Source organism: Eutrema salsugineum, unplaced genomic scaffold (assembly GCF_000478725.1).
Source record: "Eutrema salsugineum unplaced genomic scaffold, Eutsalg1_0 scaffold_10, whole genome shotgun sequence".
In the NCBI taxonomy this organism is placed as follows: domain Eukaryota; kingdom Viridiplantae; phylum Streptophyta; class Magnoliopsida; order Brassicales; family Brassicaceae; genus Eutrema; species Eutrema salsugineum.
Genome location: NW_006256908.1, coordinates 7,808,410 through 7,826,520, shown reverse-complemented (window position 1 = coordinate 7,826,520; position 18,111 = coordinate 7,808,410). Strand labels below are relative to the sequence as shown.

Here is an 18,111-nt window from a genome sequence, read left to right as displayed (position 1 = left end):
ATATGATACATTTTTGATATATATCATAGGTATAGTGATTTGTCTATTGCTTGATACTTTACTAATACGTGTTTGCATTGTTCTCGTCTACCACTTGTTTTAGCCTTGTCAAAGTTACACTTTTCGTAGTGACGACTTTGACATTTTTCGTAGTGATAATGGTAGTGCGAATTACTTTGCGGAAAAGGTAAAAAAAACAAGGATACGTTCTTTCTGTTTAAATTCGACGCTCCGACTAGTTTTGATTAGAGGAAAATATATTTCCGTAAATTTAATAAAATGATGCAAAAAAAAAAAAAAAAAAACTGGTTAAGTGTAGACTCTAGTCTTACAGTACACAGTCACCATCTGGTCTTATATTTTGACTTGTTGAGAAATATATCAAACATATTGATGACGACTTCGTCTTTTTTTATTTATTTTTTCCCGTCGAACTGAGTTTGAATAAGATACTGTATGTTTTTTTTGGTCTTTTGGAGTTTAATGTTTTAAATTGACTAGTTAAAGTCCGAAAGACAATAAATATCCAGCTAAAAAACTACTGTCCTAATTGATCTTGGTTTAGATTTTGTCTCGTTTATCAAGTCTTGGTTTAGATTCATCGATCAGCTATAAATCAAACAAAATTGATTCAGCTATAAGAACTAAAATTAAAATTCTGATTGATTAGATATCTAATAACTAAAATTGAAATTTAGAAATACAAACCATCACTTGGACTAGAGATACAGATCTTGCTGGCTCTAAGACTATTGAACTGAGGTAGTGTATTAGTCATCACATTGTTCGCCATTTTCTTCGAATATTTTTGTTTCATTTAATTTGCTTTTTATTTTCAAATATTGGTTAAATATAATTTCAGGAGTTTCGTTTAAATGAAATCAAGATCCACATGAGCGGGTATCTTCTGGCTTCGGATATCACATAGATGAATTCTTCTTGGTTACTTGTTGCTGATATATCAAATATTGGATTTAATCTCTGGATAAGGTTGTCTTGGTCACAGATGATTGCATCTCAACGAGTAAGGCCTAATGCATTGGGCCCATTAGGGCTTTTATATCTTATTTTCTAAACAAATGGCTTCTTCCTTGTCAAATGGTTCTTAACTGGATTTACATCATATCCACGGCTAATGTATATGTATGACTGCGTCTATGTACTGAAGTATTGTTTATTTCTCTTTAAATATATAAAAGAAAGACTAAAAAGTAATGGCCCGGCAGAATCTATTGGTTTGATATATATAAAAACAATGTATTATCTTAATAGAGAGATTAAATTATTGGAGGAGACATGGGAACAATGTCAACAGTTTGTGGGACGTAATAATATTTTAAAGTGTACAATTAACTTGCTACAATATTTTTCTTAAATCACAAGCATATTGTAGGATTCCAAGGGGAAAAGGTTGGATTCTCTATGATTTTCCAATTTTAGGTGCCTTTGGCTACATGTCTATCAACGTCTATATATACTTTAATGCAGAGTTATTTAATATAGAAATCTATACTATAACGAGTTTGCTTACATTTAGAACTCTATAAAACAACCTTAATTTGTATTCTACTAAACTTAATTTTAATTAGAGCGCTCTTTTTTTTTTTTTTTTTACAACAAATACATCACTTTATTGCGCTTGCGGCAAACGACTCTCCTCGAGGAATAGCCAGGCTGGGGCCGCTACGCTTACATGGGAAAACTTACTTCTCGTGCCCTAGCGGTTTTTGCTAATAAGTCAGCACGGACATTACAAGATCGGGAGATATGAGCTAAACGAAATGAACTAAAACATGACGATAAAGACCTAAAGTCTTCAAGCTCAGCTGCAAATGTAGGCCAATCCGAAGGATTCGCTGTCATGGAAATTAAGTCCAGGCAATCTGTATAAAAAACTTCACAAGTAACATGTGAAGAGAGGACGCATTTCATGGCCCATAAAAGAGAATCTAGTTCCACGTGCAGGGAAGATAAACTTCGATATATTCCGCGTAGACCCACAAGACTGGTATTTCGGTTGGCAACGACAATCCAACCGAGTCCACTAATGCCCGCCGAGTCCGACCATGAACCGTCGATAAAGCAGCCTGACATCTCGGAAGTGGATGTGTTTGTTGGCGTTGGAGTCAGGCCTGGACTAGACGTCCCGCTTTCCTCCTCATTTGCCATTCTCCATGCTTCTTCCTCTGCCTTTGCATGATCTAAAATGTCTGGCGGTTGCTCGTCCACCTTCTCAAAGACCTTTTTGTTCCTTGCTTTCCACAAGAACCATAAGATCCAAGGAAAATTCCTGAGATGTACCTCGTCTAGGCCTGACTCTAGTGCTCTCCAAAATAGATAATCAAGGTTACCAAAAATGGAGGATGTGGGAAAAAGATTTGGAGCGGATGGGATCACCGAGAGAGCCCAAACTTGTTTCGCCGGTGGGCACTCGAAGAGCACATGGTTAATCGTCTCCTCCTCCGCCCCACATCTCGGACATACTTTATCACGTCCTATATGTCAAGAGAATAAGCGTTGGCAAGTGGGAACACTGCCATTCACACACTGCCACACAAAATGTTTGATCTTGCGTGTAGTTTTAAGTTTCCATGCCTGTGCCTTTAGAACCAAAGTATTTGGACCCTGAACAGGGAGGTCACATGACAAACGAGATAAGGCTCTCGCATTCCAATATCCAGACTTGACGGTATAGTTGCCGGATTTTGTAAAAATCCAACTATAGCCATCTCTCGAGAAAACTAGGCTCGGACGCAACCGTAAGATGAGGGTAATCTCCTCGGGGGGGGGGGAAGCTCTTGAAGGCGATCAAGCTTCCACCGTTTTGTTTCAAAATCAATTAAGGTGTTGACGTAGAGGAGCGGATCCCGATCCTCATGGAGTCCCTTCGGGGGTCTCGCAGGGATGTTAGGAATCCAAGGTTCGGACCACACGCAAGTGTCAAAACCGGATCCTATGATCTTCCGAGTGCCCGATGTAAGAAGAGGTTTTGCCGCCATTATGCTACGCCATCCATACGACGGCCGATTCGATGCGCTTACTTCAAGAGGATTACAATATCTAAAGTATCTCCCCTTTAAAACACGACATAAGAGGGAATCTGGGAATCTCAAGAGTCTCCAAAGTTGTTTAGCAAGCAGCGCAATGTTGAAATCTTCTAGAGTCCTGAATCCGAGGCCACCATCCTTCATTTGGTCGCATAGGGAATCCCATGCCGTCCAATGGACTCCTCTACTCTCACTCTTTGAGCTCCACCAGAAGTTGGCAATTGCGCTCTTTAGCTTAGAGCATAAGGCCTTTGGAAGGAGGAAACACGACATTACATATGTCAGAATCGCTTGAGCCTGGGATTTAATCATAATCTCTTTGCCACCCTTCGAAAGTAGTTTAGAAGACCAGGAGTTAACCCGGTTTTGTAGTCTATCTCGAACAAAAGCGAAGACTTGAGCTTTAGAGCCTTGGATCTTTTCCGGGAGACCTAAGTATGTGCCCATTCCCCCTTCCTGAGAAATACCAAGGGTTTCTTTTATTTCTTGTCTCATAAGGGTGGGAACATTGTGTCCAAACATGATGGACGATTTTGCAAAGTTGATTTGCTGCCCCGAAGCCTCGCCGTATAGGCGGATAATCTCGATAATTTCTCTGCTCTGAGCAATATCTGCCTTACAGAAAAAAAGACTGTCATCCGCAAATAGGAGATGCGAAGTAGGGGGCTTGCACGAGCAATCCGTATACCATGGATTTTTTCCTCCGCTTCGGCTGCCCGGAGCTGAGAAATCAAGGCTTCCGTGCAGAGGATGAAGAGGTAAGGTGAGATCGGGTCCCCTTGCCTAATCCCGCGTGATGGAGTAATGTTCCCCCTCGGCCTACCGTTGATTAAAACTCTATATTTCACAGAGGTGATACAGTACATGATCCATCCAATCCACCGATCATCAAACCCCATCTTCTCCATCAACGATTTGAGGAAAGACCATTCAACGCGGTCGTATGCCTTGCTCATATCGGTCTTAATAACCATAAACCTCTTCCTATATGCGGGATTCGACCTAAGTGCATGAAAGTTTTCTTGTGCAATAAGGATGTTATCTGTAATTAATCTTCCTGCCACAAAAGCCGATTGGGTCTCGGAAATCAGTTCTGGAAGTAGTTTCTTCAGACGTAAGCTCAAGACCTTCGAAATAATCTTATAGCCAACATTACATAGGCTTATTGGCCTAAAACCAGACATCTCTCGGGGCCGGTCACCTTTAGGGATAAGACAAATATTTGTCTCGTTAAGGTGTTCAGCGAACGATCCCGAGTTTTGGAAATCTTTTATCAATTGCACAAGGTCAGCCTTGATCGTTCCCCAGAATTTCTGGAAGAAGAGGGCTGTAAACCCATCAGGGCCTGGGGCTTTCCCTGGATTCAAGGAGAATAGAGACCGTTTTACCTCTTCCTCCGATACCGCCCGTGTCAACCTCTCATTCATTGCTGCGTCGATTTTTACGGGATGTCTTTTAATACCGCCGCTAGGTCTCTCAGTGCCGAGGAGGTGAATAGCGAATCGAAATAGTCAATAGCGATTGACTCGACACCTTTCTCATTATCCACCCATACCCCTTCTGGGTTTAGAAGTCCAAGAATCCTATTCCTAGCTCTCCTCTGCTTAGTAGTGGCATGAAAAAATTTTGTGTTTTTGTCACCATCTCTTAGCCAAAGCGCTCTACTTTTTTGTTGCCAATATAACTCTTCCTCGCGGTATGCTTCACATAAACGCTTCTTAATAGCCAATAGGTCCTCCAAGGAGACATTATCATCCTCTGCCGCATTGTCTAGCTCATTTTGTAGTTGCTCAATGAGCTTCTGGGAGTTCGTGATTAATCCTTTCTTCCACACTGATATAGTTTGTCTACATTTTCTAATGCGACATACAAAGGAGCCATGGACTCGTGCTAAAGGTTCTCCCCACCCTTGTTTCACGGAGTCTTCTAGACCGGATTTACCAATCCATCGTTTATCGAACATGAATCTCTTATAATGGATTGGTGGAGAATTACCAATTAGTGCTCTCTATTATGTGCGTTAGTTATTATGTACTTACATATTCCATTTTAAATACTTTTAAATATGGATATGTTCGTTTGGTGAATAAGCTGATGCCTTGATTTTTCAAATAATATATATCTAATAACCATCTATTTGGCCATGTATTTATTAGTAATGCCATAAGATTCAATCTGTTTTCTAAACACATTTTGTCCGTTTGTCGGCTTACCACGGCAGCGGGAATATTGGCGGCCGGTTTGCCCTCTTGATTATAATAAATGTACATTTTCGTTAATCTTATTGTAGTTAAGTACTTATTAAAATACCAATAAACTTATTAAACTATCAAGAACAGAACATCAGCAGGAAGATAAGTAACTTCCCTACGGTACATATTTATGTATGTAATTTATGTTTTCTTTTAAATATATAACTTATGTTTTCTTTCCACCATGTATGATCTTCTAGGAAAGTGGTTTAATTATTTGTCTCTTATTCTTCCCGAATTATTAAAACGTGATTAGCTCGACGATTAAGGTGGAAAAGTAGTCTAGGTCTAACCCTATCTATACACTTTTTCTTGCAATAATTTCGTTCCAAACGCTAATAAAAACACTAAAAGAGACTCAGGAAACGACAAGGAAAGTATATATTGAGATATTTTAAGTTTTCCTATCATCTCATGGTCAAGAATTTTGGTAAAAACAAAAATATGTGTTTAACAAAAAATGATCCTCTATACCCAAACAAGAAAATAAATAAGAAGATATATTGTTTGACTGATAGTTTTGCATGGGACCGAGAAACAGTAAGATTGTTTGAGTGTTTGACTGATTCTGTTGATGTAAATTACCAACAAAGTTGGTTTAGTTTGAAGTTTTTCTAATTCATTAAATATTTAGTAGAATAAAAGAAGTGTAAAATTTACAAAAGCGATAAAGATATAATGAGAAGCACATCACGTAACTTGTGGAAGATGATTAATTATTTACACTGGCATGAATCTTGAAAGATTGCTTAGAGAGAATATTTAAACATTTGGAGATGACCGATTTGTTTTTCAGCATGGTTTAAAGATCGTGTTGTCAATTATAGGGTGTTCTTTTTTCCTTTTACCTAAGTAGATCGTTCTATTTATTTTTTAGTAGATGCCAACAGCCCAACACTATTTGGTCTGGATTTAGTATAGACCAAATCCATGGTGTTTAAAATTAGTATTACGTATATGCCATGTGGTCCACACGATCTCACATGTTGGGATTTACCTTTACTTAACTTTACTAGTTTTATCAGTGATCAAAAAGTTATATAAATCTTGTTTCAACATAAAATCTAAACCATATCTCAAAGAGATCTCGTTTTGGCAAAATAAAGGATAGTTAGTTTTACAATTAGACACGCCTTTACATTTACACACACTAGTTTCAGTGTCACTGTCTCTCTAGATAATTGCTCCGACCATATATGTCAGATCTTAAGAACTAAATTAAAAAAAAAAAATTTAGAAAGAAATTATAATATTTTACGTGAGTAATTTTTTTACTATCTGGAATACAAAAAAAACGACTAAGCAGAAAGAGAGTTACCGCCTAATGAATTATACGATTCGGTTCTCAGGAGGTTTTAGGTTATTAAATCATTGTCATGGTATTTGGAACCCTACTCGTCTAATTAAATCTCGCCGATATCCAGATGTATATAACAATTCACACATGCCATGTGACAATTTTTAGCTGATGATGTGGACCTTCTGAATATTGATTAAGAAATTATTTGATATAAGTTTCCCAAATGATAGCAAACAAGTTTCATGAAATTGGTCGCTTTTATAAAGAAAGGTCTAACTATTTTCTTTCATACACAACACCTATATGCGCATGTAATATGTATATATGCATTATTCTATAAATAATTCTCATTCTCAAAGGCTTGACATGCCCACAAGCAATCTCACTTGACATGTCGGTTTTTTTGGTTGTATGTGTATAGAATATGACACTGAAGTGTACATATGATAAAGTATCTATGCAGGTGTATTCGTATTTTTATATATCCTTGTATGATGCATCTATTAATGTATATAATTATTGTTTGCATATTCATGATAAATGTATATAATAATTACTTATAGCGATAAGAAACAGCTCTTCTAGTATAAAAATATCAATTTTTGCTACACTTTCTGCTGCACTTTTTCCATGGCACTCAACTTTCTCTAACTAATTCGTAGGTCCTTGCTTCTTGTATATTCCAATTCCAATTGCTTCCCTACAAATTTTATTTCCAATAGATTAGTTTTAGGGAACTTTCCATTTCAAGAATCTAAATAGCATTTTAGCGTATGTTAACAAAACTTGGAGGGTTTTAGTAGTTCTCCGAAAGTATATTTGATGGGTGTGTTTGGGCGAAAGTGAAAAAGCAAAATACACATTATTTATGCCAGAAGGAAATTACATTTATCCGTAAATTACAAGTATTTGAAATTTTGAGTTTTCTATGTTGTACTAAACCCACTAACCCTATCATTATATACGCCCGATGTTTTATGGTTTTTTAGGTAAAAATACTAATAGACTGAAAAGTAAATATAAGTTTAAGAAAACACATATAAAAATAGATGGAATGTATATTTTTATTATTTAAAATACGCTGCATTACGTAACATTAAGGTGGAATCCACCTGGTGGATGGAAACAAACATTAGAGAAAATCAGCCCAAATTTGCAAGTTCATGGGTTTTATTTACAGTTTTTGTAACCAGTGTCTTTACATGGATTTATTTGCATTTGTCCTTATTAGTTTCCAACTTCAACAAATAATAGTACGTGGATTTATTTGCATTTGTTCTTATTAGGTAGAGCCTGAGGAACCAAAGAAATCGTTTTCTTTCAAAAAAAAAAAAATCCAAAGAAATCGTTTATTAGTTTCCAATTTATGTTTGGACCCAAAAGCTGTAGCGTCAGAGAGGAAGGGACCATACGATTCCTAAATGTTGCCGCCTGTCTTCATCACATCCTATGCTTTGATTAATTACATTGTTTTGTTTTAGTTAATGTCATTATATCTCAACGATCCTATCTTTAATATTCTCAATAATGGATCCATTTTTTATTTCTTTAATATCTTCGTATACATTATCCATTTCACGTTTATAGAATATATTACGTTTCTAAAACAAACACAAACGGATTAAATCATCTGTTAGGCTTAACAACAGATTCGAGTGAGAAGTAATTGGAGTGACGTCGGAATCGATCCGTACAAATCGTGGACCCCACAAGATACAGTACGTACAAGACAGAAGTCATTCCGATGTTGTTTTTAGCTGATACAAGGTTAGAATATAGTTAAACAGGTGGCCAAACACTTGGCTAAGAGTTTGAGAAGATAGATAGTAACGGAACAGTTATTGTCTTTAGGAACCAACGAGGAAAGGAATATCTTTCTAGGGGTTTATTAAAACAGAGTCCAGACGTCAGTTATGTTTGGTCTCTTGCCTCTCTAGCTGGTAGATTACGACTTTATCCCTCTTCCACCAAACAATGAAACAATCAAAACATTTTCTTCACATTTCAATGCAATTTTCTCCTAATTTTCACTACTTAGTAAAAGAAAACCATTGAACAGAGTAAAGATGTTACTATATGTGATTAAGGTATATATAAGAATAAGCTTAAGGAATATTAAATGTGGTTGTACATTTTTTCTCACTACAATATTAATTAAATCAATCATAAAATGGGATTAACTTTGGAATAGATAGAAAAAACATTATATCTCGCATATGCATGTTATAAATTTCACGCATGATGTTAGAAGAGATTTGGAATTATGTAGACAAGCAAGAATCAATCCCTTTAACAAAAAAAAACAAAAAAGCAAGATTCAATACTTGTATTCATTTTAGTCGATGATTTAGGAATACAAGTATTTGTATTTCAACATTAAAACAACATACGAAGTATTATTCTTGATTTTTTTATAAAAACGTATTTTCAGGGTAGCCAACGAAAGGACTATATGTAAATGCGCCAAACGAATCATAAGCGTTGTGCATATTTATGTTTGTCCAATTTCTCAAGACTTATGAAACAGAAACAAATAAAAATAAAAATTATTGTGCATGAAAATTAAGCTACGTTTCCCTTCTATTTCCCATTCATTCAGGTTCTACACAATAATACTTTTTGTACACTTCTTCTAAGTGGTGTGTGTGATTCATTATTTTAGCTCATTTCAGTAATTGAATAACCTAACAATTATTGTAGTGTAAGGATACTTTTATTGTATAACTAGATGAGTACCCACACATATGCGTGAGTTTTCTTTTTAATATTTTTATAATATTTAAAACTGAAGTTTAGTTTTATCTTTAAATTTCAGTTTACAATTCCTTCATTATATCACACATTTCACGCGTGAAGAATTCGAAGGCAAACATTCTAGCAAGAAGCGCTTGTGTCCACGTACAAATTATTATTTACATAAACTTGATATCTTCGGTTTGGGTAACCAAACTGTTCTAGGTATCTCTCTAATTTGTATTTAATTAGAGAGATTAGTTGTTAACTTGTTTTGTTAAAGTGATTTTGTTTTAATTAGTTTTTTCTCGACTTTTTTTTTGGGTTTTATGAAATCTTATCAGAAATTTTTTCTACTAAAAAACGTTGTCTTCAATTAAACGTGAAAAATTATCTTGAACATCATAAACAAAGATATGAGAATCCAGCAAATACTAAATATTATGATTAGGAACCTAAGAAGTATATTCTCAAAATAAATGGATAACTTTATTCCATAAAATTTTTATATTCCCATTAGCAAAACCGTCACAATCTCCACTAAAATTAGAAAAGTTAGGAAATGAATATAGCATGAAAATCTGTGATATTTCATACTATATATTATCTTTTGCATCACAGGTAGAGTTTGGAACTTGAGATAAGCATGACCAGTTATCGTAAAAGCTTACCAAATACGTCTTTCTCCATTTTCACCATCGGATTTGGCTTTTGCCGCTCCAATGGCTTTTTATTGCAGTACTTGGGAGAACCAATACTCCAACTCCAAGATCTGATGGAGATGAAACAAGCTACATTTCATGCACATAAAATGATATAAATTATATTTATCTTTTCTCCACAAAGATTTCTTTAATTATAATTCATTGAGACGAGATTTTTATCATTTTTTATAAAAACATAGATATTAAAAAATTTACTAATAGATGTAATAGGTCTTTCAGAGTATTATTTTCCCCCTTAAAATTTTCTCTAAAACAAAAATTAATAGAATAGATAACTTACACCAGCTTAACTTAAAACAAAGTTTTTAGAAATTATTATTATAGCTTCGTCGCCGAATTATTATTATTTTAGAAATTATTATTATAGCTTTGTCTTGCTATTTACTCTTCACAGAATTCTCGAAACCATCATACAAAATCTTCTTTTTAAAAGCAAAATTTTCTTTTCCTTTAAATGAACACAAACGATGGTATTAAATGTAGATGTCTCTGCCCATGACCAAAAAATAAATCTTAGACCGTGGATTTGTGAACAACATTCACTTTAGTAAGCTTCTGTATAGAAATTTGTATAAGTTACAACGTGGAAGCTGTAGATTAGAGATTTATTAGAAAATCTTAGGTAATATTTACTTCTTTCCATGTCTTCTCCTCTATATTTGCTGATTATTTTTATGCGTTGAAACATGAGTGACCAATATTTTAGACAACGTTTAAAACATCATTAAGAATAGAAAGCATCAAAAATGGGAGTCAAAAAGCCATGAGGCCATGATGGTAAATAAATCAGTGCACAGAAAAATGAACATAAAAGTAATTAGCTTAAATTAATTAGAGTTTCATTAAAGTTTTTAAAGAAAAAATAAATAAGTTGATGTGTCATTCAAAGGAGTGTTGATGTGTCAAGTTTGTGAGACTCAACTGAATCTTTATATAATAGATTAAACAAGCTAACGAGATTAAAAGTGTAGATCAAAGCAAGTTATTGGAAAAAAATACAAGTAATGTAAATTGAAGAACAAAAAGTTTGTCACAGTGATCAATCCGCAAGATTTGAGAGTAGTAGTAAGTCTAGCATAATAAAAAAAAATCATTTTAATAATAGAAAGATACAACATGGTAAAAGTATTATAGAGGTGCATGGAACTAAATTAAAAAAAAGTAAAAATAAAAAGATAGATAGATGAGATCGCATATTTACATTAATTGGAGGGATTAACCAAACCCGAACTTAACATAAAAACAAATGTTTGAGGCTCAAATCCAAATATGGAACGTATCACAATATGAAGCCACACAAAGCCAACAAACATCCTAGTATATAGGTTGGGTCCCTTCCAGCATTTGGATCGTCTTTAATGATCATTAGGTACATGTCCCATAGTCAGTATATTATAAATATTCATATCGAATCATTAGAAACAACCTTGACATGTAAATGTGGAGTTTGTGTTACTGTTTTTGCCGTGTTATTTTCCGATTTCATATCCACATAATATATTTTTTTTGTTGGAAGATTAAAAACCCATTAACAAAAACCATCTCAAATTTCAAGAACTAATGCATATACTGTTATGATTCTATAGTATAAAAGTCAAACTTCACGAGTTTCGCACCCTATTTTGGAGGAAGTAGTAGTAGAGATAAATAATGGGAGAAAGGAAGCTACTACTGCTGCATCTTGAGGCACGTGACAACATCTCACACGTAATAACGTCGCTTACGTCATCAAGGTCTCTTTGCTCTCATCTCATCTCTGTTATTTCTTCTGCAGCTCCTCTCACATGCGTTGAAAAGTGCAATCAAGTGAACACAGTATATATTTGTTAACCACAGTTAAAAAGAAAATTGCTTCTGCAACGTCTTTTTACTGTTACGCCTTTTTTTTTAATTCTAACCTCACCACGCATAAATACCCCTCACCAACTCTCTCGCCTCTCTCTAAACCCAAACTCTCCTTCTTCTTCTTTCCTTCTCTCTCAACTTCAATACCTTCTTCTTCTTCTTCTTCTTCTTCTTCTTCTTCTTCTTCATAAACCCTTACGTTTCTCGAGAAAAGCCTGCTCAAGATTTCCTCGAAATCAATGTGCGATTCTGTTGCATCTCTGTCAATTGTCTTCTCTTGATTCTGTTTTTTCAGATTCCAACTTTTGTACACTCATTTCTCTAAAATTTCTCTCGACTTCAAGTTAATTTCCGGCGATGTTACGGGAATCAGACGGCGAGATGAGCTTAGAGACGACGAACTCGCCGATAAGCAGCGGAACAGAGAGTTGCAGCAGCTTCAGCCGGTTATCTTTCGATACTCCGCCGTCAACCACCGCGATTATCCCTGAAGAAGAAAGTTTCCTCTCTCTTAAACCTCACCGATCTTCCGACTTCGCTTACTCAGAGATCCGACGGCGACGAAAACACGGCCTAACCTTCCGAGATTTTCGCCTCATGCGTCGAATCGGCGCCGGAGACATCGGTACAGTATACTTATGCCGTCTCGCCGGTGGAGACGAAGAAGAGAGCCGGAGCTCGTATTTCGCGATGAAAGTTGTGGATAAAGAAGCGCTTGCGATGAAGAAGAAGATGCACAGAGCTGAGATGGAGAAGACGATCTTGAAGATGCTTGACCATCCTTTTTTGCCGACTCTTTACGCCGAGTTTGAAGCCTCACATTTTTCTTGCATCGTCATGGAGTATTGCTCCGGTGGAGATTTGCACTCTCTCCGTCACAAACAGCCTCACCGCAGATTTTCCCTTTCCTCCGCTAGGTAAATTTTTTTTAATTTTTTTTGTTGTTATTATATAAAAAAAATTAATTGCAGAAAACGTCAGATTTTGGAAAATTATTTAAAAAATGGACAATGTATACGAATTTGCATGCATTGACTCTGTACATCTTTTGGTATCTTCCTCTGCAAGAACTGACCTGTTCTTATCATGTCGGTCTTTTCCAGTTATTTGAATTTGTTTACCAGAGTCTTTTTCAACTCATCACATTAAACATTAATTATTATTTTAGCTATTAAGTATTTTTAGATAAATAATTTTTACATGTTTTGTAAATTGATTTTTATTTTTCTGTGTTTGAAATGATACAGATTTTACGCGGCTGAAGTTTTGGTTGCGTTAGAATATCTACACATGTTGGGAATAATCTACAGAGATCTGAAGCCTGAAAATATCTTAGTTAGATCGGACGGTCACATTATGCTCTCTGATTTTGACCTCTCCTTATGCTCCGACTCAATCGCAGCCGTTGAATCTTCCTCATCGTCGCCGGAAATCCAACCCCGTTCTTCCCCGCGTCGGCTCACTCGACTCGCTAGGCTTTTCCACCGCGTTTTGCGGTCCAAAAAGGTCCAGACGCTCGAACCGAACCGTCTCTTTGTTGCTGAACCGGTTACCGCTCGGTCCGGTTCTTTCGTCGGTACGCATGAGTACGTGGCACCAGAAGTCGCCTCAGGTGGGTCCCATGGAAATGCTGTTGACTGGTGGGCCTTTGGAGTGTTCCTCTACGAGATGATATACGGCCGGACTCCGTTCGCCGCGCCGACCAATGACGTCATCCTCCGTAACATCGTGAAGAGATCTTTGAGTTTTCCGACGGATTTGCCGGCGACGATGTTGGAGCTTCACGCACGGAGTTTGATTTCGGGTTTGCTTCACAAAGATCCGACCAAACGGCTTGGGTCACGGCGAGGCGCGGCGGAGGTTAAGGTGCAACCGTTTTTCAAAGGTTTGAATTTTGCACTGATTCGCACGTTGACGCCGCCGGAGATTCCGTCGGAAGCCAGGAGGCCGAAGAAGTCGGCGACGTTCGGTGGTAAAAGTAGTAAATCAGCGGCGTTCGATTACTTTTGAAAAAAAATTGACGATCGAGATTAGCGCCACGTGTTTAGTCGGTTTTCAGGTCGGTGCCAGATTTTTGGTGACTGCCTTGTGACGATAGCTGTTTTAGCTGTGTATATATTCCCTCGAAGCTGTCTTTAGTTTTTAAAAAATGGTTTGTTTATCTGACTAAATATATTAAAAATTAGATGACTTTTCACGCGATTTGTACAACAAACTCTGATTAATCTAAGCTAATCTATATTAGTACTAGTAATAAACTATCAACTCTTCGGAACTTGGAAACATCTTACCAAGTATAATTAAGTGAGCTCTAATTAACGACAGTTAAGTGGTATGGCATTAAATAATTGACCATTTTAGTCAACACTTCTTACCGTTTTTGATTAAACTACTTTACACCGCAATGTTATTGGTCTCCGTAAAAATAACTGAAAAACTAAATGGAGAAAATCGAATTACTTTATATTATAACTCGTCACGCCTCAAGACTTATTTAGTTCGACGGGTATAAAAAAGAAGAGAAAAGGAAGATTCCTCTTTTGACAATTTGTTACACAATGCAAGTCATATTTGCTCTTTGTTTAACAGTAAGGGGTCTTTTGAATGTCAAAAAAGGAAGGAAAAACGTTATCCATAAGGGTAGGAAAATGCTTTACGAGATCCGACCAGTTGCATGATCTCTTCTGCTTTCGATTATCTCTGTCCATTTTCAAACTAAGAGAACAATAAACTATTAGAAGGTGAGACGTATTGTTTTCTTGATCTCTAGTATGAAACGAGATCTTCCAGTAAGGTGGTTTCACTTTGTTCAAGGTCATAAATCAAATTTTATTAGATACATTCACTTCAAAGCAGATTTGAATTCCTATCAAATTATAAAACTATATTTAAAACCCTATAATTTGGCTACTAAACAAATATATTTGTTGAGATATAAACTTATAATAAGAGTTTGAATACAATATATCTTGGTATCAAACATCCTTTTCATGAAATATTACTATTTTTGTACTCAAAACATACTTCATTATATCCTTTTCACCATTGGAGTTAACCAAAGAGGGATATGATTATGTAAATCAATTTGGCATAAAGCTGTCTTTTTGGTGATCATGCTCGTACACTGGTTTCCTTCGCCCCAAATAAAAACTGAAGATCAACTTCAGAAAACCATTCATATTTCCTATGATCTCACTCGTGAAACTCTTTAGCCTTGGCCATAAGAATGGTTTTTTTTTATAGTCTGCAAAAGACCGTTGAAATCGGTTTACAATCAAAGCTGATTAAAAACCCAAGTTGTGAACACAAGACATTGTCCCGAGTTAAGGTTGATGCTTTCACTTTTAAGGCCTAAAAAAAGCTTAGGCTAAGACAACTTAGCCTTAAAACCATCTCATTTTTCTACATTCATGTCTCAGGATTCATCCTATGCTACATTTTTTGCATCCACAGACCAATGTACACTTGAAAGTTCATGTTGTGAGGGAGATTTCATTTGATATTTGTTCGGGATAAAACTTGACCTTTTGGTTATTTCCACTGCGTTATACTTAAGCCACTCTTATGCTTCTGAAGCGACTTTTCACTCATCTGATGAGTTTTTTCTCTTGAGTCTAAAAAGCATAAGTCATTGCTGGCCTTTAGTACCATTTATAATAGTTATGGCCACCTCCTGATTTATTTTCTTTGATCCTCCGTCATTCCATTTTTTGGATTAAACATTTATTCATATTCTCATAAAAAACTAACTACCCTATTCCAAACACTTCTCCAATAGATGTATTGTAGAAAAAGTGTAAAACAATAAAACAACCGAGAATAACATTTTGAAATAGTACATGAAGATAACACCAAGTGTGAGAACATCAAATATATCAACCATCGAATTATTAAACAATTATGTATTTGAGAAAAAGCATATGTACATATATATATATATATAATAATCGGAGAATGATATTTCTAAGTGTAAAGTTAAGAAAGAGGGTGAATAATTCAGCTAAATTTTTTGGGCATGTTTGAAGCATGTTCCCAACTTCATCCATTGCATAATGTGGCAATCTAGAAACTAACAAAAGCCTCTGGTCTTTGGATTGCGTAAAGAGGATTTGTCTGTAGACCTATATTCATTAGATTTAAGTGTTGTAAAAACAAAGCAACGTTATAAGAAATGTAGTGAGTAAAATAGATGCTTTGTCTATCTTATAAGTAACAAAACAATATAGGTACTTGCTCTAATTATATATTCACTATGTCGAGAATTAATGAAGTTAGTACGGTTTTCAACCAACCAACCAACACTGCTTGATTTATCTACTAATGTTATTGAATGGTTATATGTATGTATACAATACACATATGTAGTTTTCTTCTAAAATAAATTGACATATAAGTATAAGATTTATATATTTTATTTGTGCCATAATGACCAATTAGCATATACGTAAACTGAGTAAATTGTAAATACTTCGGCATAAACTAAATATTCCGGTTGCTCTTTACTTAATAAGACATAGATGGTCTAAAACTATATACCCAAAAAACACTCTTAAACTACAGAAAATAACATATAGTATAAGAGTTTAGAAGGCACTAATTAATTATTTCATAATTAGACACAATATAAGTAGATCACCGTGAAATGATGATTATTAATTGTTACTAAACCATCTCGGTTATCTCTATTTTTTCCTTTAAAATAGAAAAACTTTAAAATAGAGGTGCATTTGTCTGCAATGGTTACCTCTATTTTTCCCTCTAAAAAGGAATATTTTCAATATATTTTTTTTGTTATTTGTTCTTAACACTTTGTATTAATAAAATTTATGAATTGACCCTACTTATTTTTTTTACAAAAACTTACATAAATTATAATATACTAACTTTGATAAATAATATTTGTGAATTAATCTTTTAGTTTACCTTTTTAAAATTTTTTCTTAAATTATAGTAATAGTAACCTTTAACTACTAAAATTTTTAAATTAATTCCATTTATGTTACTTTTTTATGAAAGTTTCAACATATTATAATAATACTAGAAGTTGGAATTCATAAATTAAAAAAAATTAAATTCTGTTATTTTTTTGTTTATTTTTATGTATTTTTAATTTGCAATTACTTTTTTGTAGTTTAATATCAATGAGAATTTTAATATTTAATATTATCATATATTTTTTTAAAACTATAACCAGAATTATCTCATTTATATTCATAAAAAATATACTTTTTGCATAAATAGAAAGATTTAAAAGTTAAAAGAATACTTTACAAAAAAAAAAGTTTACCTTTATTATAGAGAGAAAAAATAGAATCCCTCTATATTTGGAGGAAAAAATAGAAATCTTTATTTTAGAGATAAAAATAGAGGTGGGTTGGAGCATAATCTCTATTTTTACCTCTAAAATAAAGGTGGGTTGGAGATTACTAAAGAAAAAATAGAAAAAAAAGCTGAAATGTAGACAATTCAACAAAAACTGTTTTGGACAATACATAGAAGTTTTGTCTCTCCTAAAATGTGTAAACATGGACCACACACAAGATTACCGTCGAGGTGTGCTGTTGTTAATTATAATTAAATTACGTCACAATTATTACCACGAGCTTAAAATAACTAGATAATAATGATGTTACTGTTGGCACATTGAAAAAAATAAAAAAAATAACATTAACTCAAAAGTCAAAGTCTTCTTATGGGGAGAGGTTCTTTCGCAGAAACCGAGGTTTGTAACTCGTCATTATTCCCTTCTCACTCGCCGACGTGGACCCAAGAACTTTCCCATGCAATTAACAACAGTATTTTGAAAAACAATAATTGGATAACTGATTTATGCTGTTTTCTTCTTTTTTTTTGGTTTAAAAATTATGCTTCTATTAACAAAAGGTATAAGACAATTGTCTCGACTATCGGACTACTCACTCAATTTCCATTCATAATGTTTAGATTATCTATGGTTTTGGCCTGATTGTATCTTCATTTTATAATCTATCGTGAGTAATTCCCAATTGAACATATATAGTAGGTGTGTTTGTATAATAAATAACTATTTCTTGAATCATCGGACTAGGTTGTGAACAGAAGTGTCTGGCGACATAAGAAGATAGAAATGAGTTGAGTATTGAATAATTGTAGTTAACAAATTTTATAATCGAAAACACATTAGAGTAACATGATATGATAGATTTTAACTAGTAAATAAATAATAGAAA

The 18,111-nt window shown here is 34.6% G+C and overlaps 1 protein-coding gene across 1 annotated transcript; it reads left to right on the top strand.

The window, feature by feature from the left end:
* Positions 1–12,019: 12,019 nt before the first annotated feature.
* On the top strand, positions 12,020–14,102 carry LOC18027032 (protein kinase PINOID). Its single transcript, XM_006410550.2, has 2 exons — positions 12,020–12,819; positions 13,150–14,102. Exons 1-2 carry the CDS (start codon positions 12,260–12,262, stop codon positions 13,910–13,912), a joined length of 1,323 nt encoding a protein of 440 aa, XP_006410613.1. The 5' UTR covers positions 12,020–12,259; the 3' UTR covers positions 13,913–14,102.
* The last annotated feature ends 4,009 nt before the right edge of the window (positions 14,103–18,111 follow it).